The sequence below is a fragment of the Barbus barbus genome, assembly GCF_936440315.1.
Source record: "Barbus barbus genome assembly, chromosome: 47".
In the NCBI taxonomy this organism is placed as follows: domain Eukaryota; kingdom Metazoa; phylum Chordata; class Actinopteri; order Cypriniformes; family Cyprinidae; genus Barbus; species Barbus barbus.
In genome coordinates, this window is record NC_136725.1 from 14,323,567 (window position 1) to 14,350,451 (window position 26,885).

Below are 26,885 nucleotides of genomic sequence, written 5' to 3' on the forward strand. Positions count from 1 at the left end.
AAAAGTTTGTTTACATAATATATGTGTGTATACTGTGTATATGTATTATGTATATATAAATACAAACACATGCATAAATATATTTAAGAGAATGTTATGTTTATATATTAAATATATTTATATATAATATAAAATATATGAATATAAATATAGACAAATAAAATACATGTGTGTGCATTTATATATACATAATAAATATACACAGAATTTACACATATTATGCAAACAAACACACACACACACACACACATAAAATAGTTACTTTATTCAGTAATGTTAAACACAATTTTCATTATGTTTGCATTATTAAATCTTGTTAATATAACATTAACAGTTCTAAAACTCAGAACAATGTTACAGTACTATGACACACACACACACAGTAAAAGAGTCAAATGAGTATTAATATTACACCACAATGTTGATGTGTTCCACTTCTCAATACTTCACAGTTGCTATAATTATAATTATAATAGCCATTAAAATCATCCTTCTTGAAGGAAGTTTCTCCTCATTTGCTAAAATACGAGAGTCTGAGTCTGATTGTGTCTGCATATTAAACTTCAAAAGCTTCCTCTAGTCTCAATTAGCCTTTAGTAGACTAGTAAAGAGTCTCTAAAATAGCAAACACAGAATGTAGATGTGGTCAAAATTTTGATATTGTACATTTCAGTTACCCAAACATACTAAAAATGTACAATTTACACACAAATATAAACGAGTTCACTTTGACATTACAAGTTGTCTTACATAATTTTTTCAAGCAGGGAATTTGTGTGGTCTAATTGATTTTAAAAGAAGAAAGCAATTTCAAAAGCATCCCCTAAAGTCTCTTTCTGAACAGTGTTGTTGTTGTTCTGATTACTGCTGACTGGTTTTGTTCATATCTGGGGGTGGCAAGAAAAAAGAAACGCAGTGACAGAGCCATGCTCAGCTAGACTGAACCAGTTCTGATAGTGATAATAATAGATCAGGCTCATATAAGCACAAACACTTACATGCTGTTTGTGAAAGACACCCTTCTCTCATCACATACATCCACCTGGTCATTCTTTAATCTGCTTGTTTTAGTACATACATGCAAGTCAGTCTAAATGCAGCTTTGCCTTTTTTGCATCAAATTTAATCACAGTGCATGAACTGGCAGTAATTATTCATTGTAAGTTTTCAAAAGTTCAAAATGTTTTATTCAATCAGATCCTGGTGCTTCTCAATAATGGATGTGACTAATGGATTCTTTTTCTAAAAATCATGGCAGGGACACATTTTCCTAACGACAGTTACTGTTTTTCGCAATGCCATAAGGCAGTATAATGGAGTTGAGTGGCTTATAATAAATTGTGGCATCACGTGTATATTTGGAAAGTAAGAACATCATAAACTGAGGTTTACTCAGAGCCCTTATTAGACATCAGATTGTGTAAGAACTGACGCACTAAATGTTCCAGAATAAAAATGGGCCATCGCTTTTCAACTTTTGTTCTTAACCATAAATGTCTCTAAATCTCAAGACATTTACTGAATGAATGGTGCTAAATTGGACTTAGTCTAGATGCCAATATTTATGAGATTTTTTTCCACCCAAACAGTTTTGAGCGTAACTCCTTTTCTGTCATGAATGCATTTGAAATTTTAAAAAGGAATATTTTATTTAGTATTTGATAATGAACAGACTGTGATGGCAAGTTTGAATTGCTAGAATATGTGGTGTGTGTGTGAGGCACCGGCGCGATCAAACAGCTGACATATTAAATACTCTATTTTTGGTCATACAGATAAGAGTAAGACAACCCGCAAAGTGTTAAAAAAATAATAAAAAAACTAACACTAGCTTTTCTATTCTTTTTGTAATCTATCTCTTTTCTTTTTATTTATTATACAGTTAACAAAAGCAAAAAAGGCCTCCAACACTAGCTTGCTCTCTTCTTTTTCTATTCTGTCTGTTTTCTTTTTATTTATTATATAATAAAAAGGGAGCGGCTATTTGCAGCGGGTATTTACAAGTGTAAATTGCGATAGATGCTATTTACAGTAAGTGCAAATAGCATTGGATTCTATTTACACCAAGTGAAAATAGCAGTATTTTTTAAACAAATATGCTATTTACACTAAGTACAAATAGCTATAGATTCTATATACACTATGTTAAAATAGCAAGATTTTCTGCTATTTATATTACTTACTGCAAATAGCGGCAATTATCTGCACCTCAGCATTGTGGTACATTATAAAACAGTATGCTATAATAACGTATTGAGTGTAAATTATAGTTTTAATTCAAATTAATAAATGGATGCCACCTTATTGGGACAATAAAGCCCTCCTCTCCAATAAAGCCCTCCTCCTCCAACCCTACCCTACCCTACCCAATACTTTATATTCAATTTCCTTCATTTTTATTTTAAGGGAGGAAAAAAGTTTGTCAAAAGGCAGGTTCGAACTCGGGTCGATTGTGTCAAAACACACGCACCTTACCACCTACACCACTGGAACTGAAAATAAGTGAGTGTCTTTTTTTTGTGTTGACTAACCCAATCACACATTAGTGGGTGGAGTTAGTGTAAATAGCCTTTGCCAACAAGGCGTGTGTGCTATTTGCACTTAGTGTAAAAAGACACTCCGTTTTGTGCCCACTAATGTGTTAGTCAACACTAAAATAAGACGCTTGTTCAACATCAGTTTCAATGGTGTAAATGGTTAAGGCCTTTCCACACTGAGCGCGATGCGAAAAGGCGAGGCGAATGTTGCTTACACACCGAGCGACAGCTGTTTCACGATTGGCCAAATTCACCACATGACAACAACGACGTGTATTTCGGGTTTATTCTGACAACTTCAGTCCCACTAATGCTCATATATGGACTTTCAAAAAAATAAAAATAAATTAACTTTTCATGTCATCTTCATCTCGTAAATCATGTTTATTAAAATATTACAATTATTTTTACTGCAATCACTTTTTTGTTAATTTGTTTATATAGGTTTTGTGCATAGGTTTATTTTGGACCTTTTTCATACAGACCCTTTACAGTATTAAGCTGCATAACCTATTTAGATAATCATTTTTTTATGGAATAAATCAAATGTCAATCTTACAGACTTTTAATATAATGTGGTCATCATGGATTCTGATTGATACTAATTGTCTAGTTGCTGGGTTCATCCATCTTCACTTGCATGTGATTACTGCCAACAACTTTGGCTGGATGTCAACTTAATACAACATTCAGATCACTTTCATAAACTGGTATAAATCATAATAGAAAGGCAAATAAATTGGGCTTATCCGTAGGCCTGTTCATGGTGTTCACGTATGAATGTTCATGGTGTTTTGTCTTACTAAAATGTGCTTACCTAACTGGAGAAATAGTAAAATAAATAAACAAATATATAACATCCTAATTCTTTTATCTGTAATGAAAACCACATTTAGTACATACAATTATTATCTTCATAGATTATTTTTATTAAGTTGCAGTAGCAAAAACACACATAATGAATCATACTGCACAAGTCAAATTTTCAATATGTTCTGTTTATTTACTTAAAACTTGTTTCTGTCGTGATGACACCCTTTCAAAATATTACATACATCTTAAAGGTTTATTAAAACATAAACTAACATAGTAATAAAAAAAGAATCACTTCTAATGAAAATTGTTAAGTGTAATTGCATTGATTGGTTAGTATTAGAAATAACGAGTCACACTGGTGTTGGGTATGGTCCCATGTCCCTTTGGATATATAAAAACAATACTTATTACATTGAACCCTTACTCACTTTCGTTGCTCATTGTGCTCAATTTCATACAACAATAACGGCATTTCTATAGCTTCCAGTTCGTCTGCAATAAAGCAAGCAAACGCCACGTGATCTGCCATGACTGAGGTAGATGCAGCAAACTACGAGAGCCCCGAAGTGTCCGACTTGACGACTCCGTTTTCAACTCCGCCCCTGACTGCAAGCGGCTACTCTCGTTGACCACCGTCTGTAGCCGTGCTTCAAGTCGAACGCACCTAATATGTTATTCTGTATAACGAACATGTGAGAGTAGTCTGTTCTTAAATACCAACAATAAAAGAACTCGGCATTCACTCTTCTCTCTTGCGGAAAAAGTCCTCTATTTCGGTGTTTTTACGCTCGTGCTCAATACTGCCCGTGTGTTCGCTTTGCAAAACTCAAAAGATTTGTTAGACTGGACGAAAAAAAAACATTCACATTTTTGGTGCGCGAATGTTCGCGGCCTATGTGGAAGCATCCATAGGAAGCTATTGTTTTATTCCTGTGCGTCATCGCGTGATCATTTTGCTTTTTCGCACTCAGTGTGGAAAGGCCTTTAGGCGTGTGCTTTTTGATGCGATTGACCCGAGTTCGAGCCAGCCTTTTGCCAAACTAGTTTTCTCCCTTTTCTAATCTCATATCGCATCAGAAAGGCATTCATTTTCAATAAAAATTAAGGAAGTAATCAAAAAGTTGAAAATAAAAGTATCAGGTAGGGTTAGGGTAGGTGTAGGGAGGGAAATAAGGTGACATCCATTTAATAATTTGAATGAAAACTATAATTTACACTCAATACGTTATTATTGTGTACTGTTTTATAATGTACTACAATACTGAGGTGCAGATAATTACCACTATTTGCTATAAGTAGTATAATTAGCAGAAAATCTTGCAATTTTAGCATAGTGTAAATAGAATCTATAGCTATTTGCACTTAGTGTAAATAGCATATTGTTAAAAAAATACTGCTATTTTCACTTGGTGTAAATATAATCCATTGCTATTTGCACTTAGTGCAAATAACCGCTGCCATAAAAAAAAAAAACCTTGTACTGTGCATTGCTCTTGTTGATTTTGATTGCTTTCATTGTCCTCATTTGTAAGTCGCTTTGGATAAAAATGTCTGCTAAATGACTAAATGTCAATGTTTACATTTATTTTTGTACACTCGCAATAAAAAGAACATTTATGTTTTTGTAATTAAGCAAACAAACAGGATGCGCATTCTGTCATCTCAGTTCTCGGTTTCCTTTCAGTGAACTTGTTTGCAGATCGCTGCTCCTCACATCTGTTTTATATCTGTTAATTATTTATGTCAGATATATTTAGCATATTTATACCTTTTTCTATATAGATTATGATTGTATTTTATTTTTATGGAAACACATTTTGTTATTTTTAATGTAACTTAGGCCTATACGTTTCCTTAAATCATCCTGGCGACCCATTTTTGACCCAGGTTTTGAAAATCTAGGCTGTATAGTTAGGTCCATGCAGAAACTTGTGAACGATGCTTGTATAGTTGTGCCATCACCGTTTAGTGACGTCATTGAATTTTCCGGGAAAACTGAAGTTGTATTGCCAATGTTGGTCACAGTGCCATTTAACTGCTGATTTGGATCCGGCAATGTCTCATTTACAAATTAAGCACTGATTAATGGTAATGCACAACAATATCCAGTATCACAAGTTTGTGGTCTGGTGTGGATGAAGGGGTTTTTGAGTCTTACTGATCAGGCTGTGGTTGGGAAACACAGCTCTACACATCTCCACAGTTAAAGTTTAATGCCAGTGGAAGATAAATACAGGCTGATGAGAGGATTTTTTCAATGCCGTTACATCTATGCCTCCATGAGGAGAAGACATAGACTGTTGAAATTCTGAGATGGGGACAGTCTTTATCTGAAAGTCGCGCTCCCAGAGCAAGTCTGAAATATGCCATTGAAGATGTTTCTCTAACAAAGGCCCTGGCTTACAAGAAGAAAGCACTGAGTGCGTTTTTACGACTGAGAGGTTAATTAGAAATTATGCCAAGTTTATTGTCAGAGGTAATTAAAAGTGGTGACACAAAGACAGTGAAAATGTAGTGGCACACTTTAATCAAGTTGGCTTGGTAGCTTTTTTGACTCATGTCTGCTGACTTGTATCCACCAGAACCAACTTAATATTCAGCTCCGTTACTATGAAAACCCATAGCCCTTGTTGAATCTGTTTTCTGCAATGCATATAATATAACTATAGAAATTATTGCAGACCACAGAAGAGTATTAATCAGGTTGTTTTTCCAAGGTCAGTGTTTGGCATGTTAAGTAGTCAGCCTATCTTTTTCCATTTACAGCCTTTAAAAGCAGCAATGTTTTCTGATTAGGGCTGTCAAACAATTATTTTAAAAAAATCTAATTAATTCTATGATATGCCAATTATTTAATGTAATTAATCATTATTTACAATCACATGTCAATTTGTGCTGAGGAATTACCCCAAAAAGATAAAGTCATCATTATTTAGAATAAAAATTAGTTAAATAAGAATTAGTTGTTAGAATTAGCACTAGCCGGGCGGAAAAATTCCAGAAACATTCCAGGATTTTTTTTGGAAAATTTCATACAGTTTGCAGCCTCTTTGCAACCATTATTATATTATATTATATTATATTATATTATATTATACACACTCCTAAAAATAAAGGTTCTAAAGTGTTTTCCGCAGTGATGCCATAGAACAACCATTTTGGGTTTCTCAAAGAACTTTTCAGTTCCTAACTCTTTCCTCACCATTTACAGAATTTTCCATATTTTATGAAACAATGCGCGTCTTTCAGTGCTTTCACAGTTATATGGTAGGGGGCACTATTACACATCTTCTGAAAAAGTACTAAATTTCTGGATCAAAACACGGTGAAATAATCTAAAGCACCTTCTGTGCAACGGAAAGGTTCCATGGATGGTAAATGTTCTGAGCAGTACTTGATTATTTTGGTTCAATGTTCAATGAAATGTTGTTCTGTCGTGACGACTCTCTGACAGTTAAGCATGGTTAGGTACATGACAATGTTAATGTGTTTGGTCTTGGCAGAATAGATCTTTTACGCTGCTGCTGTGGCAGAGCAAATACCGAGACTTACTACTACACAGACATGCTGCTGTGAGCATGCAAGAAATACTACTGCTGCACATATTATATACATGAAATCACCCATAGCAGATCTATACAGGTGGAGCTGGAGAAGGTGGAGGGTTTCTGAAGCAAGCTGCAACTGTTACAGCTAACACTAACCAACTATTTGAATGCTGAGCAGCAAGCTCATTGTCTGCTGATACAAAAAGAACCAATCAGCTGCACCATGTGAATAATGATGTCAGATTGAGTTAGAGCCTATCATCCTTCACCATCTAGAGTTTCATGAACTTTGGATTTATATTTTTAGATCTGCTGCCCTCAGGACAGAGACTGGTTTTGCCATCAGCCAATCATGACATCATTTTCCTGTGGCTGCAAAGTCATTTTGGATTACTGAAGGGCATTTTATCTCTTATTTGAATCCATTTCAGACACAATTCATTATAAACTCCTCAGTAGTGTAAAAATTCCAGGTAGGTCAATCCTGATAGGTCAATTAAATGACTCTAAAATATGTCAGTTTACACATTTGAAAACTTTCCAGCATCCCAATGCTGATTCTAATTTCAGTATCTTGGGAACACTCTCCATCTGTTGAACTCTTCAAGTCACAGCATTTTTAACAGTACAACAGACAAAGTCAGCGGCAAGGACGATGTCAGTGTACGTTTGTGTTCTCTGAATTGTTAAATCTGCTTACTTTCGTAACTCGTGGCCAATAAGCGCTCTTTTGCATTTATCATGTCAGCATCTGTGCTCTGTAATGCCCTGCTGAAAACTCTCAGCAGGATCAAGTTTTGAAGATTACACTCACCTAATTTATGCTAAATACATGCCTAGTACACTCCACAAATATGACGGGGGACAAATGCCTCTATCCCGAGATTTATGTGTCCACTTATTTTATTCCACTAGCGGTTCCCCCTCTGGAATTTGGCAATATTTTCCCCGTGCAGGCACTGCGGGCTTGTACGGCAGAGATTAAGGCTGTGTGTGCAGGATTAACTCATTGAGGAACAGAACATAAAAATGCCCACACAGCAGCAGCAGAGCTGGGAGGTGGGAAGCGGAGAGCTACAGTGACACAGCAGATACATTCTTGATCCAAGATGATCCCATAAATGAATTGCCAGCCAGAGGTACATTTGGGGTGCACACAAAGACACTGCTGAGACCAAAGGGCCCTCTGAGCCCATTGGGCTGGGAATAGGGACACGCAACCTGGGGATGATGATGATGTTGAGAAGCATCATAGGATGACAGGAGCACCTGGCATCATGATGTGGAGCTGTGACCGGCATATGGCACCCAAGCCCAGCCAATGCACATAAGTCATTATTTACAGCTGGACTAAGTCGATCTGTAACTGATGTGATCTTCATCTATCCTTCAAAAAATACAAACTAGAACCCAGTTTTACTGGAAAACTGATCCAAACACATTAAGCCCTTTTAAAATTCCCATTTAAAGGGACAGTTCACCAATAAATTTGGTCAACTTGAGGGTGAGCTCATGTCGTCAAACCCATATAAACTTACATTCTTTTGTTGAATACAAAAAATGACTAATTCTTATATATTTAAAGTTTTAACATTTGAAGAGTATCAATGGACTTGACTGAAATTGACTTCAATGGAAGCCAGTTTCCACCACTAAATAAAAAATTTAAAAATTCAATTGTCAGAATTCTTTTTTTTTTCTTATTTTATTCAGTGGTGAAAACGGGCTTGCATAACTTTCAGTGTATGGACAACTCAAAATGAAAACTATTATCATTTACTCACCCCTAAGTTGTTCCAATCCTGTATGAGTTTCTTTCTTCGGTTGAACACAAAAAAGGACATTTTGAATAATTTTGGTAACCAAGCAGTCATTGACTTCCACGGTATATTGTTTAAATACCACTGAAGTCAATGGGTACCAACATTATTAACAAAATATTTTATTTTTATGTTTGTACACACTCAAAAAATGTAAGCTTTTTTTTTTCTTTTTTAAAGATTTACACTATTTAATATTAATAGTAAAATTCCATCAAACTGAATCAAATAATCCTTATGTCTTTAATTGAATAACTGATTAAGGATTGTTCAATTATTCAAATAAAATACGTAAGGATTATTCAGTTCAATTTGACAGAATTTTGCTTAGTTAAATTGAAAAAACTAAACAAAAAAAACATTAAGTGCAGCAAACTGTCATTAATTTGGAATGACATGAGGGTCAGTAAATAATGGCAGAATTTTAATTTTTTAAAGAACTATCCCTTTATTAATAATATTAATCAACTTGAATCCCACCAGATTAGAAGCAGACTGCTAGAATTGGTACATGACACAGGGCATTTCCAAATAAGCACCATGTGTTAATGTGTCTGGAGAATTTGTGCTAACCACCCAAGATAAACTTTTTCTATTGATCTCAAAGGAAAATATTAAAGAGCTAGACAGCTGGGAGTCTTCATTTGAGAACCTCACATCAGTCTGTTGAAGGTCTAGAGTCACAGCTTTCATTATTATAGCGGCACCTCTGCTGGGACCAGTTAGCAGATTGGTTGCACTTCTTTGTGGGCTCCAGCTCAAGGCCCTGGATTAGAAAACAGCAGACTTTCTGAACACATCCAATGGGATGCAACACTGGGGAGCTAATTTGTGATTGTTGGCCAGTACAAATCTGGACAAAAGACTGCTGATCTGTAATTCTTGAGAGAGTGTGTACTTGAAACAGGGTGAGAGTTCATAGGAGTCTGGCCATTTGAAAGCATTATTTTAAGGAATCTTGTATTATAGAATATGTATTTATCTTTATAACCTTTGCAAGATGTAGATGTATTCGAAAAATACTTATTAATTAACCTGTATGCCCTGTCCTAACCATAACATTATATTCCTGCAAAACCCAAACTATACTAATATCTAATATTTCTATGTTTTTGTATTATTTTGAAGGAGAAGAACTGTATGAGACCTCCCCATATGAACCAATGCATCTCTCTGATGAGTTTCGACTCGCCTCCATTATTTCTGGTAAGTGAAGACATCTTAAGAGATTTTCAATGTTTTTCAGTGGTTAAAGAAAGCCCAGTTTTTCTGTTCAAGGTTACTGTCATTTATGTTCAAACATCTTCTCATACTCTCAGACAGTTTAAGTGTGATTCATTGATTTCTACAGACCTACAGTTTGCTGTGTTGCAGTAATGTTATATGAGCACATCCAGCATGTTAGAAATGTCCAATTGTATACAATCAACATTTAACAAATAATATTTAATTAGTCTACTCATCACTGACACTAAGCCAAAAATGTATTCCTAACTAACGTTATCATTAATATTACATATAAGATTAAATAAAATAGACATGATTACAAATTGACATGACATGTTATTTGATTTTGACATTTCATTTCTTGACATGTTTGACACACACACACATATATATATATATATATATATATATATATATATATACACACACACACACAGTATATTAGGGGTGTAACGAACACAAAACACAAATATGACGGTTCGGTACGTACCTCGGTTTTAATGTCACGAACGCAAAAGTTTTGCAAGAGAACCCAAATATCTTTGCGAGAGAACGCAAAGTTTCTCGAGGGAACGCAAAACATTTGAAAAATATTTTTTCCTCCCACCCTGAAATTTTTTCCACCACATCCCTTAAGGTGCTCTGTAATATACACTGTAAAAACAAATTCCGTAAAAAACTGAGAACTTGCTGCCAGAAAATTACCAGGTCATTTTCTGTTATTTCTGACATTTCCTTCAACATTAAAACGTAAAATTCTGTAGATTTACATTTTCTTCTATACCATAAACGGACAATCCATTATGCTGAATTTTCTAAAAAATTATAGCATAGGCCTATCTTTAGCAGCAAATAAATCAAGCACAATATATACAAATTGAACATGGTTTATTTTTACCTCATGTAAACATTCTTAAAAGTGTGTTCAGTAGCTTTTATTTCCCTTTAACAGAAGACAAAGATATTATGACATAATTTAATTTAACAATGTGTAAAGCACCATTGAAAATGCTTGTATTGCAGAAAACATTTTAGTTTTAAACAGCAACAGGCAGAAAAAAAGATAAGACAACATGAGCAGGTACTTGTACAATATTGGTGTTGCACCAAATAGTGGTCACAAAGATAAACTTCACTGTGAAACAGTCAAGATTCAAAACATTTTCAGATACATGGGAAAAAAAAAAATTATGCAAAGACAGGGCTGTCATTAATAACAACTGCTATAGACTTATAGACAACAGTCAAGTGAAATGTTATTTAAAAGGACAGTTCACCCAAAAATGTGAATTCTGTCATCTACAACTGACATGGTACTGCAAAAAAAGAAAAAAAACCTTGTACAGCATTTGAAAACAAAGAACAAAGATTAATGCATTCATGCCTGACATTTCAATGTGAAACTAAGAGAACTATACAATCTAAATTAAGAGCAGGGCTCCAAATACTTGTGTGCTTCTAGTATCTCTTGCCATGTGCCAGCTTGGGGAAACTACTTTTTTTTCCTTTTGCTGCATGTTCCGTCCAAGTTCCATGTTTAGATTTGAAAAAAGCTCAAATTGTACATGGATTCTCGAAGATGTTCATACATGAGTCTTGGAAGCGTAGGTTCCCTTCATCTGAACCTTTGACCCTCATTCAGGATTTCTTCACGGGAAGACTGGAAATGACAAGAAATTAAATGAAGGAAAGTGAAGTACAGAGTAATGTGCAGAACAGTTTGAGATTGAATTATCAATTCCAGTTCAAGCATTAATTATACAATGCTAAACTTGCATTTTCAGTGGTCTCCAATTGTATCCGTCATGCGATCTTGTCAACAATGCTTTATGATATACTTAAAGGGTTACTCCACCCCAAAATGAAAATTTTGTCATTAATCACTTACCCCCATGTAGTTCCAAACCCGTAAAAGCTTTATTTCGTCTTCGGAACACAATTTAAAATATTTTGGCCCAGAAAAGTATGAAAAGCATTGTAAAAAAAAGGACTTCTGCCATCAGTGGTTTAATCTGAACTTTATGAAGTTAAGATACTTTTTGTATGCAAAGAAAATAAAAATAACGACTTTATTCAACAATTCATCGCATCTGCGTCACAGTAGCGCCATTTTGGAGAATATCGGCTGAACACAAACTGCATATGCTGTTCTGTGTCAGCACCACACAGATACACTGTTTTTGTTAAATAACGACTTGTTGAATAAAGTTATTTATTCAAAAAGTATTCTCGTCGCTTCAAAGTTCAGATTGAACCACTGATGGCAGATGTTTCTGTGCCTTGATCGTGTAAGGACTCTTGCTGTCTATGGAGGGTCAGAGAGCTCTCAGATTTCATAAAAAATATCATAATTTGTATTGCAAAGATGAATGAAGGTCTTATGGGTTTGGAACGACATGAGGGTGAGTAATTAATGACAGAATTTTCATTTTTGAGAGAACTAACCCTTTGATTATTTTAAACTAAACAGCAACACAACAGAATGCTTTATACACATTTTCATTACATATGTTCCTTACATTTGTATGAATTCCAGCGTAGGTGCCATTCTCCTCCCAATGTTTTATGTTTAAAATAAAATGAAGAGAAAGTGTAGCTCAGCCACAATGGGGGAGGAAATGATAACTTCTTAAATGACAGCAATCTGGAATCACCAATAACAATAAACAAATAAGAAATTATAAACAACACATTGTAAATTCAGAAAGCCACTGCAAACATTGATTAGATATTTCCTACACAAACAACTTCAATAACAAAGTCAACTGAATAAATGACTCAATTACTAATTTTTTGTTAGTATTGAACATCCCTAATGGTGCGTTCACACCAGACGCGAATGAAGCGTTAAGCGCGAGTAATTTACATGTTAAGTCAATGCAAAGACGCGAATAGACATCCTGCGGCGCAATTCGCGCGAATGAGGCGGCGCGAATTGAGCGTTTCGAGCGTTTGACGCGCGGAACGCGCAATTCCCGCGAATCGCGCAAGTTCAAAAATCTGAACTTTGGTGGATATTCGCGCCGCGCTAACCAATCAGGAGCTTGCTCTAGTAGTGACGTGATTACGAGCGAGGCAGAAGTCAAAACAACAATAGAGGACTAAATCATCATAGCTGTATCCGGAGCTGTACTATAGACCAAAGATTACCTGTTAGATTTACCCAAAACAAATTATATCTTATGTTTATCCACTACAGAGACATCAGAGCCAGCGGCAAATGTCAGAAGGACTAGCCGAGGTTATGCTCCTCTCTTCGGGATACATGAGCACGAGCGCTCGGTGATCGCCTGAAGCTCACGGCTCCGAAATCAGCGAAGCACATTTTCAAATAGGGGCTGTTTTTATAAATAAACCGCAGATTTGAGTTTTAAACAACTACATTCTCGGCTGAAATACACGCGTCCAGTGTTTCCATAGCACATAAAGGGCTGATTTTATTTGCCAAATTCTATACATATGCTCTCTGTGGCAGTCATTGTGCCCCCTGGCAGAAGCCCCGCCCATGACGCGAATTCGCGTCTGTTGTGCAGTGAATTTCACGCGCGAATGAAGCGAGTAAACCCAAAATGTTCACGCGTCCAACTACGCGCGAATAGCGCGATTTATTCGCGCAAGTCGCGTCCGGTGTGAACGCACCATAAAGGTAAATAAAAATGGAAGCATATGGGTAGCAAAATTCTATTTGAAATGTTCAGTTTGAAATATGCAAATGGGAATGCATTGCAATAGATAAAATGGCAATGTAGTTCTGTATTTTAATTTACATTTTGCCATACGTGTCCAAATTTTAGTGCAAAATGAAAATTCAGTTATATAATTTACATTTGCCATTTTCTACACTAGTTTTAATATGCAAATTAAAAACATTAACACTTTATAAGTTGCTAAATTAAAACAAAAATGTATTACCCAAATTGATTAGATATGTTTAACATGTCCAAGCAAAAACTGTAGCAAAATTATCATTTAAATGCTGTTTTTCCTAAATGCATTTAGACTTAGGGGTAGGATACTTGGGACTGCATTTCCATCATAACACCGCGTGATAATTATAGCAAAATGCAGTGAGAATTTGAGAATGAAACGTGTATTAAATGAAAATGCAATTGAAACGTCTTATATGTAAGTGTCAATGCATTTAAGAAAAATAAAAGACATTTAAATCACCATTTTGCTGCACCCTTGGCACAGAATGCACCCTCAAATTCTCACTGCATTTTGATACAATTATCATGTGGTATTATGATGAAAATGCAATCCCAAGTGTCTAAATGCATTTAGGAAAAACAACAATTAAATGATAATTTTACTACAGTCTTGGCTTGAACATATTACACATATCTAATCAATTTGTGTAATACATTTTAATTTTGCAACAAAGCGTTAAAATATTTTTTTATTTTGCATATTAAAACTAGTGTAGGAAATGGCAAATATAAATTATATAATTGGATTTTCATTTTGCACTAAATATTGCACACATCTATGGGAAAATGTCAATTTAAATACAGAAATACATTGCCATTTTACATTTCAGATTGAATTTTGCTACCCATATGCTAACTGTAGTGTTAATAAACAAAACAGAATACAAACCCATGATAAGAATGCAGGGGGTGCTTGGGATGCACAATACAGCAGCAATAACGACCTGTCATTAGAAAAGAAAACAAAAGAAACACCATGAATGTCATGAACTGCTGTTCCTTTAAAACATGACTCACATCGACGCACATCTGACACATCCTAGTCTCGCGTAGCCAGACCTTCAGACTGATGGCTGAAGGTCTGGAATATATGGCCGTTTTCATTGGCCAAGGCCCGCCCATGAGTCCATTTGACCGACATGTCAAACAACCAATCATAGTTTGTTTTGTTTAGCGTCACGTTTCGGGGCGTGGAAATGTCGCCACAATAACAAACCGGTGTGTGAAACTCTCGGATGTATTTTAAAGATTATGCGCCGTGAAATTTATATATTTCACATACTTTTATACTTTTAAAAATCCAGAGTTTAGTTGACCCTGATAAGCATTCGTCGTCACATTTGTAAACATGACGGCTTTCTTCTTTCGTGAGGGGGTTTGGCCACGCCACGGCATCTTTGTTTCCTGGCGGGCCGAAAATAAATGCGACACTCGCGTCTCCCGGAAATCCGGTTTAATTCAACCAGTCAGATGATGACTTTGACATTCCTGAAGCGTTTCCAGAAACGTGCATCAGATCCTTATGCATCAGACGTTTAGCCAGCATTCCGTGGGCGTGACGTCTTAGGCTGAGACTAGACACATCCCAACTCTTTTTTAAGACTGTCACTAGCCAAAAATGGTGATTTTGACATAATTGTGTGTGCTTTTGTCCGTGTAAGTGCGAGAGAGAACTCGGTGCGTTACTCATGCGCTGTCTGAAACGGCATTCTCTGCACGTGCATCACGACATGTGTGTGTGTTCACAGACATGCCAGTAACGTTACCGAATTAACTTCTCTTGTGTGTGTGTGTGTGTGCTTAACATAAACAAGACAATAAAATGCCTAAACCTAACCTTACCTCGTTTGGCAGAAAAGGTGCGTTATCCTTGAAGAATTCCACGATGTCCGATCTAGTCGTAGAATCTCTTTTAAATAAAAAAAAGTTGTAATAGTATCTTGTTTTCTTGACAATTCCTCTGCCAGCTTCTGTTGAAGGCACACAGCGCTCTAAACACTCTAAACATGCTCTACGACACTTCAGATTTAACGTTATCAACGCTGCTTAACATCACCTTGCTCAGTAACAAATACACGCATCAACAACAGTTAAAAGTTAATAAACCTTTATTAATAAAATTGAAAGTGAGCACAAAATGTTGAAAATGTTGAACACGATGGCTCCGACATTCATTTGCCAAACAAGGAAGACTTTTTCAACTAGGTTAACGTTACAGTTTGTTACATTTGACAAAATACAATTTACCACGAAAGTGTAAGAATGGTTCCTCAAACCCGAAATCTGACTTTAAAATTAAATTTTTACCGAGACTATCTCCGTGAATAATGGCGTCTGCTCAAGCACTGTTTTCACACCGAAAATCGACTGAGCTTCTTGTTCCCACAATGCAAAGCGTAATTAAAAAAAATCCGGAAAAACACCTGTAAAAACCAAATACGGAAAATTCCTTTAAAAATTATTATGGTACTGAAAATTATTTTTACTGACTTTTTTTACAGTGTATATATGATATTTTAATTTGTATTTTTTTGTTAATATTTATTTTGCTTATCAAAGAAAAACTCCAGCCAGAACAACCATAATATTTTCATAACCTAAAACATATTCTGTACTTCATATTAAAAAAAAAAGAGAGCATAATTGCTAAACAGTTTAACAGGCTTCTGATTAAAGTAATCAGCTTTTTTAACAACAGCAATCTTTATAAAAACACATTTGAAAAAAAGTAATATTAAATAAAATATGTATTATATAAATGCTTAATAGATGTATTCTTAGCAATGGAAGCTAGGTGCTGTGTACAGTAATTACGTAGCAGTCACCATCCATTTACTGAAGCCAAACCTCAATTCAATTTAAACAATATAAATGGGACTATATGCATTAGTCATGATGGGCATTGAAGAAGACCACCAAGGAGAATGAAATTACTCCGTATTAATCATAATTGCAGCTTTGAGAAAGGCTCTGAAAAGCCGTTTCTATGAGTCATACGTTTTACCTAAATCAAGTTTTTCTTTCTTATTCATTGTCACCTCCAAATGGATTACATTTCCTCACAGCCCAGCCTCACGATGACGTGCTGGGGCTGTAGTAATACGAGTTATGGGAGGCAGAAACCAGTTTGCAGGGCTTTAGGTGAAAAAGGTAAACAGAAAACACATATAGAAAATCAAACACACGCTGCGGTCTCGCTGATGGCTTTTTGACAAAAGCTATCCCCCACACAGCCACAAAAAGCAGCTTTTTTTTCCCCCATTCCTTATGCGACTGTTCATGTTTCTCATTTCTTCAATCACAGCAGAGGTAATCTGTAGCCTTATATAAAACCGACTAGGAGGCCATTTGAAAAAACATCTTTACAGGCTGCAGATGCTTTAGACCATGTACAGGCACATATGCAATCATATTGAGAATCATTTGGCATGGCAGGGACATTTAAGGTAGTAAATGCACGGTGAGAAAATGCTTTCATATGTTATAGGCAAGGAGGTGTTTTGTGAGAAGCGTGGCAGTTTCAATTATTTCTGCAGTATTTGTCTTACACTTGTTTTGCTATTCTGCCCTTTTATATTCCCACATAAGAAAAACACATCATGAAATGTGAATTTGCTTCATTATAGGCTTTATTTTATGTAGCTACCTTGTTTCAGAGTCAATTCCTGGAATACCTATACTAATTTGGTTGCTTCTTCAAAATTTTATTTTTATTTTTATAAGTATTCTGTGCTGAAAATTACATTTTACATTTTTTTGGGAATAAAATGTCACAATCCTGTGTCTACCTTCATATGTATTATTTTATCTATTCTAAATACACACAAATTCATAATATGTTAACATGAAAATGAAAATGCTATCTCCTGAAAAACTTTATTAGGTGAAAATTGTTGGTCATGGTGGAAATGATACCATAACTAAAATATTTATTTGTAAAAAAATTAAATAAAATAAGATTAAGTATTAAAATAATTAAAACTAAAACTGAAATAAAAATGTAAAGCTAAATAGACATTTTTTTAAAAAACTAATAAAAAACTATTATACAATTACTAAAACTAAATAAAATTCAAATGAAAATTGAAAATATAAAAATAAAAGCCAATTCAAAATGTGAATAAATACTACAACACTTATAAATAATACCCAAAGAACAATGATTGCTTATTTCTCTTTGTTTATTTCTTGCTGTTTACTACTAATTAGTATTTTGTGATGAATTTTCATATTTTAAGCTTAAAAGTCTGGGTCCACCACACCTTTATAAGCAGCAAAAAATAAATTAGGAAAGCCTAGTGAGATGTTTCCAAGAATTTTAATGTGACTTTCATGTAACAAAAAGAAAAAAGGTGTTATTTTTTATAAAATTCAACCCCTGGGACACACTTGTGCCTGTAATTGAAGAAACACTCATTTACAGGTTTGTGAAATCAAATCTGAACCCTCTAAATAGCTTATTTTTTTATTATTCTTGCAAGAATAAGAAAAAAAGACTAAATACATGGACCAACAAGCACACTTGAGATGGTGATTTTTATTAATAATCTACTAAGTGACCTGAATACACAGGGCGGCACTGATCCTTGAATATTTGCATAATGCACATAGATTGTGCCTTTCTTAAGTACCTTTATGCGATGATAAAAAGCACATATAACACGTGAATAAGTGCTCAAATTATTACTACACACTTCAACAACTGCCTTAAGGCAAGTCTGTACAGAAATGTTAGCCACATTTAAACAAATCCTCACATTTATTGCATTGGTTTACTTGTGTACATCTTGAATTGAAAATGCACACAAATTTATACTATGTGAGCAATTTGAAAAAGGAAGGATTTGAGATGGCCCTCACTGCAGAACACAAGATCCAGGGGGCGAGGTTGAATCCAGATCCAACTCCTCCCACCTTACATATACCTAAACCTACCCATCTCCACCCCCTGATCCCTAAACCCACCCATCTCCACCCCCTAGATGTGGATCCAACCCCGCCCCCTGGATCTTTGTTCTGCAGTGAGGGGATTTTGATTTGTTGTTTTTTTAACACAGTTAAAAAATGTTATATTTCAAAATACATGCTGATTTAGATTACATCCAATCGCAAATTTAATTATAAACCACATTTTGCATGTTTTTACACTCCCCACTCAATCTGCAGTTGAAAAGGTGAGTCAAATGTAAAATGTGCAAGGTGCAGTCTAAAATCAGCTGATTTTCTCCACTCGGAGCTGAAGCCAAAACAAAATCAAATATTTTCCTTTCATAATTCCTTTTCCTCTCTGGCGAAAGCCTCTGTAAGCTGGCTCTCCTTGAGGATTTGTTAGAGACCCTTTCCCTCTGATATGAGATAAGATGAATATCAGGACCAAAACAACACACCTCTGAGCACACGTTTCGCTTCTAAAGCAGGACTGGAAAAGCACTCATAACAAAAAAAAAAAATCAGACATCTTGTTACATGGCTCTCCTGTTCATTTGTCAATGAACAGATGACCGCTCACATCTGCTTGGTTCGTTAAACCAAAGAATTGCCATTGGACCCGGGTATGATAGATTCTCAAGACAGGAAGGGGAGATAAGAGGATAATAGAAAGGGACTTTATATAAAAAATAAAATAAATAAAAATGGCCACACTAGAGAGAGCAGTGAAACATTAAAGGATGCTTTCTATGAGTGTTTCCAATTGATTACTGTGGAACAGCCAGCTAAGATGGGAATCATGTTGAAAGAGTGTTTATGCTCTGCAATTGCCAGCGGAAGCAAGAAAAGGCTCTGAGGAGCATGGATTAATTTTTATTTTAACATGGTGACAGATGCATGATAATCAGATTTTGCTGAGTTGGTTTATGGTGACCGTGATGAATAATAGAAAAGACAGTTTCAGGTATATGATAGTATTTTAAAGCGATCGGGAATTGAGAAATCAGAATTTCCTCGATCTTTTGACTTGTAAGAGGTCATTGTACTATAAAAACACCCTGTTAGTTTTAAAGGGATACTCCACCCCAAAATGAAAATTTTGTCATTCGTTCATCCTCGGAACACAATTTAAGATATTTTAGATGAAAACCGGGAGGCTCGTGACTGTCCCATTGCGAAGCTTTTATTTCCGATTTTGTCCCTTTATGATGTAATAGTGCAACGAAAGCCTGCCTCTGCAGTATCAGATCAACACCTACTTCTACATCATCACATCTTTGGCCCCGCCTACTGAAGCGTTAGTGAGATGACAAGGAGAGAGGAGCTAAAAAAATAACTTTACTTTCCAAAGCATTTTAATCTTAGGAAAGTGCTTATTTTCAACTTTGTGGATGTCTCAGTAGAGCATTATTTGTGTGTTTCACTGTGAATCCTTTGGTAAATAAGTCGCTTGGCACAGTCTTGTGACCAAACATAGCCTACGATAATTTTCTGACAGTGTCGGAAATTTAGCATGATCACCGCACTGTGTGTTTGCTGCTACAATCCACGCTTACTGACCAATCAATAAAAATGCAACACGAAATCAACTCAACATGACGCTAAAACAAAAAACTGCTTGATTCATCATGCTCTTTTGTTTACCACTAGCATATGCTTAAATAACATTTTATTCTTCTATAGAAACGTGCATCGTAGCTTACGAGTCAGTTGGTGTCATCATCGTACAGTCTACAATGAACCTAAAACAAGGAAGCTTTGAGCTCTGAGACTCACAGGATGTTTTTAAAGTACAATGACCTCTTATATGTCAAAAGATCAAGGAAAATGTGATTTCATAATTCATACTTTAAGTCAGAAAAAAGAAAAATTTTTGAATGGCCATCAATACAAGAATTTTTATTTTTTTAAAGAAATTAATAGTTTTATTCAGAAAGTACACATTAAAAATATCAAATGGGACTTTAAAGATATTACAACAAAAATTTTTTTAATTAAATAAATGCTGTTCTTTTGTTAAGTAGCACAACTGCTTTAAGCATTAATAATAATAAGAAATGTTTCTTGAGCCGCAAATCAGCATTATGATTTATCAAAATACATCTACATTGTAATTACTATTGCATAAATAATGTAATTGCATTAACTTTGAATATCAAAATATGGGGGGAAAATGAAACTATAATATCATATAAGATGACAGAAGGTGTCAGAAAATCAAAATAAATGAATAATATATCATGCATTCGTCCGTTTAAACAATTTGTGCAAATTGGCTGATTTATTCTTGTACAAAGCAAGTGACTACTGACTTCATAAATGGGTCATTCCATTTTTAAATTACCCGAATCATTCAAGAATGAAACACCACTCTGTGTTGCAACTGTTCTGCTTGGACTGGAAAGGTTTTGCTGGCGAAAGAGAAAAAACTGGCAAAAATTACAATGTTGTGTCAAAAAATAGTCAAATATTCTAATTAATTATAATAAATATCACATTGGCAGTCTTGCTGATATTCTGTAAAATAGGACTTTTAATTGTGTGGTATTGCTTAAATATATTATAAACAAAAACAACTTACAGGGCCAATCAAATCTTGAATTTTGGGGACATTGTTATTAATATTTCTAGCATTTCATATCATGCTTGCTGAATGATGGCTGCAGAAAATCACAGGAATAAACAACATTTTAAAATATATATTCAAATAGAAAATAGTTAATTAAAATCTTAATAGTATTTCACAACATCACAGTTTAACCAAATTTTTAATCAAATTAATACTGGACATAAGCTATATCCGATCCTAGACTTCTGAATACAATAGTGTATTGTAAAAACTGCATTAATTAATTCTAATATTGCCCAATAACCAATATTGAAATTATGACTGGACAATGGTTATTTTCTCCCCAGTAATTCACATACTACTCTTTGAAATGGCTTGAGTTAAACAGGGTTTGAGCACCTGGGCTTATGGATATTACCCCCAGCCTTAATTTTGTACTTGATTATTTAGCTCTTAAATATATTAATTATACAAATATTGAAGCCAGAAAAGTTAAGAGCATAAATATCTGAGCTCTGATTCGAAAACACGTCATTTCAAGTTTATTTGCTTTTATTAATTACAGTAAGAACAGGCTGTTTGATGAACACTGTCCTTGTCAGGACTTCTAGAGGGTTTCTGAAGAAGAAGTGAGATTGTGTATGCGTCATCAGTCAGAGGGGTGAGGAGCTGCTGTCTGGCAAGAGAGCAGAGATGTTTTTGCTAGTGAGGCAATCAGCAGACAGGTACACTTTCCACTTATATGACCTTGTGAGAAGTGAGGCCTCAGTGAGATCTGTTTTGAAGCCCCTGCCTGATTCCCTCAGCTTTAATAAAACATGTGCGAGCGCGCAGAAAGGAAGCGCTTTGAGCCGGGGATACTGTAAAAACCTTGTCTGTCAGAGAGATAACAAGGTAGCTCTGGCGTAGTGCTAATTGGCCATTGCGTTCCTATATGCAAAGAATATTCATCACTTCTGGCAGGACTTGAGAGCATTTCCTTTTTTTCCACTTGAACAGTTTTGCCCTTTGCAGACTGTGAGTTTTATCGGCGTATTTGAAGATGCAAAATGAGATAATGAGTTTTGGAAACATGAGGAAATGTTGGCCGGTTTTCCTTTGGGGTGGGATGTTAAGACTGCTTAAAAAGCGCACACTGGCTAGAATAAACCAGAACCTTGACACACACACTCATCCAGGGGCCGTGTCTTCGCTGCCAGACCCCACACTGGCAAAAACATTGTATTTGGCCCAACAATATTTCCCATGTGTTTTGCTGTTCAGTATGCGATTGCTTCTTTACAGTAAACATACAAAAATATTTTTCTACCAAAATAGATTCCTTTCTGTTGACTCATCCAAAGGATGCACGGCATGTCTTTGATTCACCAAAACGAACCAGATCTTAAGAATCATTTGTTCAGGAATCTTAAGAGCCATCTGTCAGGAATAACACTACAATGTCTGCATGGTTTTGAATCACCAAAAAGATGAATGTTCAAAGGATTCATTCTTTTGGGAATCAGACTAAAACATGGTCACAATTTATGTTATAGATTCACCAAAATGAATCAACTCATAAGGGTGATAATTTACACTGTTACGTTGTATGTTATAAAAATACTTATAAATTTCATCCTTGCAGGAATCAGACTACAGTTGCACTACATGTTTTTTAGCCACCAAGAAGAAAGGTTTCTAAAGGATAATTAATTTGGGAATCGGACCACATTGGTTATACTATATTGATTCACTAAAAAGAATAGACACAAAAATGCAAGTTCCAGGAATGTTAAACGAAATTCATCCACATAATTCAGTTGTGGTATTTTTTGAAAGATGCGCCATTAATGGACATACTTGAATGTAAAAGAGCATTCACAAACATCTAAACCAAAAGGACTAACGTAACAAGTTAAATATCACTGGGTAAATATTGCCTTAAAAAAACCTTAGAGTGTTTCCAAAAGTAGATAATTAAATATGATTCACAAAATCATGCTAGTGTGACTAGTTTCAGCCTGGAGCATGACAATGACAAAGCCATCGCTGTAAGAATTTAAACTCAGAAAAGACTTGAGACTTCTTGTCATCTTCTAAATGACAAGCAAGAGCTATTTCACACTGAACCACCCAAGATGTCTAACAGTGGCTTATCCAGCAGTTCTCGTTGGGTAAAATCTAATTAAACATGCTTCAAAGGACAAAAGCTTGACTATCATGAAGCCGCCTGTGCATGTTGAAATGAAAAATGCTATTAGAGCACATGTTAGCTCTTATCAAAAAGTCAGAAAAGGTCATGGTTTTCAAGCAGAGATGTGAATAGAGGCTAATTTGGAGGGTCATATTTGATAAATGTGCTTGTCTTGATTATTTTTATGCAAAATACCTTCATTAGAGTAATAAATGTGCATTGACATTTGCATGCTTAAAAGCTGAAGCAACTTGACAGTGCATCGCCTGTGTGTGCCTGAGTAGACACTTATAAATATGTATTTTCACTCGAATCTGACTTGTCTTTGTCTAACCAAGCATGCTGACCCTCACTGCTCTCCTCTATCTGTGCCGACAGCCATGGACTCCGCTTCTGCAAAAGGGAATCTGTGTTCTGACACGGGCAAGCCCTGCAATCCATGCCTGGACGCAGCAAAGGCCTGCAACCTCAATGACACCTGCAAGAAACAGCGTACTGCACTCATGGCCACTTGCAGCCCTGCAACTCCCATTCAGCAAGCACAGGAACCCTGCAACCGAAAGCGCTGTCACAGGGGTCTGCGGCAGTTCTTCGACCGCGTGCAAACTGAATTCAGCTATCCGCTGCTCTTCTGCTCCTGTCGGGATAAAGCGTGTGCCGAACGTCGCCGGCAAACCATCATTCCTGCGTGTTCTTTTGAGGAGAAGGCAAAACCAAACTGCCTTGAGCTAAGGAGGACCTGCCGTTCAGATCCGCTCTGCAGGTAAGGTTATTTCGTCAGGGTCATGGCACCAGATATGCAACAAATAGGCTGACTGTTTGGTAGGGCTGCAGCTAACAATTTATATAAACGATTTAGCATGTGCATGCTCTATTAAATACTTGAAGGTCTAACAATGTCAGTGACATTTATCCCCTTAGTTGACCTGATGCTATTAATTTATTCAAAAATAGAAATAAAAAAATCGATTCATTCCTATAATGATTTATGATTGATGATTGATTTTCTAAAATTAACTTTCATTTCTAAATGTAAAGTAATTTTGATGTTATTTAGCCATAAAGTAAAAAATGTCCAGATGATTCAACTGTCCTGATTTCCTAATAAGAAAAAAAAATTGATAAAAAAGTTAAATGACTCCAATACCTCTTTTATTTATTTTGTTCTAATATAAAAAAAAGTGTTCTAATATTTTACAAATCATTATATATATATATACAAATATTTTATCTATATTTTACAAATATTTTTCTAATTAAAAAAAAAATTATTCATCCACAAATTTAAAAATGTCTGGATGACATGTCTGTCCTGATATCATAAACAAGAAAAAAAGTGTCTCGTTAATAAAATTAAATGAGTTTAATATACCTCTTTCATGTTTTTTGTTTTTTCAATTTCTGAATTTAAATTGATATTGATATTTTTATGCCACAAAGTCAAAAATGTCAGGATGATACAACTGTCCTGATATCATAATTAAGAGGAAAAGTTTAATTAAAAACTTTAAATGACTTGAATATGCCTCTTTTATAGTTTTTTTCTCTAAATTAAAAATATTATATTATATAATATATTTGATATTATTATATATATATATATATATATATATATATATATATATATATATATATATATTATAATATATATATTTGACATTTGTAGGCCACAAAGTAAAAAATGTCAGCATGAAGCAACTGTCCCAATTATTAAGTCTCATTAAAAAAAAAAAAAAAAAAAAAAAAAAAAGAAAGTTTTTTTTTTATTTATTTGTATTTGATGTTTTTGATACCATATAGTACTTGCCCTAATTTCATAATTAAGAAAATAAATGCCTCATTTAGAAGTTAAATTGCTAAATAAAATCTTAGAACACAAACATTAAATGGTTTCACTGCTTAGTAATATTCAAAAATATGTCTGTCAAATCAAAGTCATGTGGTGCAACCAACATGCAGAATCCCTGAGGTCTTCTGTCAACAGTGCCGACTGTCAACAAGACCTGAACAATAAATAATACACTGCATTGTTTTTTACTTGTTATTATTGACTATTACTGAGTAGCTATTGTAGGTCTACTCTAAATTGTAGGGTTACTATAAATTACCTTTAGAAGGAACTGCAAAAACAGAAATTACATTGGATGAGTAGATGATCCATATACTCAACACACATCACAAACATTGAATCAGAAGGAGATCCATATGCTCAAAAACATTGTAGAAATTGAATCTCTAGGTGGTCAAAAAGCGCTTAACTACAGATGTAACCGATATGTAATCTATATAGCCAAGGTCAAACAACCCATTAAAAGCGAATTATTGACCCAAATGCTGACAGACAGCCAACTACAGCACTGCATCGACCATAAGGTTTGATCAGTATACGGCGTATCCAAGCATGCAATGTCTTGACCCTGTCTTATCACTTAATGTCTTAATGTCAGAAGAACAAAAAAAAAATCAGTGATCGATCATGCAACCAGTGAACACTTACGCTCTATTAGCAACATTTAGAATAGGTGTTTTATCGAGTGGGGAATGGTAATTAACCTAGTATGGTGAACTAGGAGAAAATCGATGGGCTGTGTGTCAAACGAAGCGTTCTCTTTTGAGCCTGTGCTCAACTCTCCTCAGTTCATGTGCCATTCATCAACAGTCACCTGGGACTGCAAGAGATTGCCCAAACATAAATCTGTCTTTGAAAGGCAGTGGATGGAAAAGCAACTCTAAAAGCCAGCTTCTTACTCATGCTTAAAAAGAAGCTATAGGGGTCACGAACACTATTTAATTGAATTGCAAGACCTAAAGATTGCATTAAATGAAATGCCACAGTGCTGTTGTCAAAGAAATGATGGCACTTATTTCTTTACAAAACACTGTATGGTTTTATTCATTTATGCAGTACTTTTGGGCTGATTAACATTTAAAGAAATGGATGTACTTGTAAGTTAAAGGTGAAGCATGTCTTTTTTGTGTCACTAGTGAAAAAATAAAAAAATAAAATAACCCCAGACGAACAAATAGTCTGAAACCCAACGAGAAGATTGCAATTGCATTCGGTGCCATTAGTGGTGCAGAAATTACAGAAATTATAAAAGATTATAGAAAATATCTTTTAGTCAAGCTTCCTACACTCAAATTTTATGAATTATAACTTGATTATATACACAATGTCATGAAAATAGCAGGATGTTAGCTTAGGCCTACATGAGGACATCATCTTCGAGGTAATTTTGATAACCATGTTTTGATAAAACAGTATTATATCAATTTCTGTAATTTATCAAACAGGATGGATTATTTTAGAGTGACAAAACAAATCAAGCATCACAAGATGTCCATCAAAATCCATCAAATCCACTGCTAAACACTTATGTTACATACTACCTTAAGTTGAATGTGGTGATACTAAATAAAATTTTCCCATTTCAAATCATCATTATAGACAAATGTAAACAAAACAAGATGGCTCCACTCACCTGTAGACAATTTCATTAGGTTGCCGCCGCCTTGGAAATAACATCAAATGGCACCTGCAATCAGAGTTGTTTGG

General features: G+C 35.0%; 1 protein-coding gene across 1 annotated transcript in view; it reads left to right on the forward strand.

Annotated features, from left to right (window-relative positions):
* The window catches only part of LOC306865896 (GDNF family receptor alpha-2-like), a 53,895-nt gene that overhangs the window by 11,420 nt on the left and 15,590 nt on the right, over positions 1-26,885 (forward strand). The window contains exons 3-4 of the mRNA XM_079410722.1: positions 9,850-9,927; positions 23,708-24,092. Coding sequence (XP_079266848.1) covers positions 9,850-9,927; positions 23,708-24,092 — 463 coding nt within the window. The remainder of the gene's footprint in view (positions 1-9,849; positions 9,928-23,707; positions 24,093-26,885) is intronic.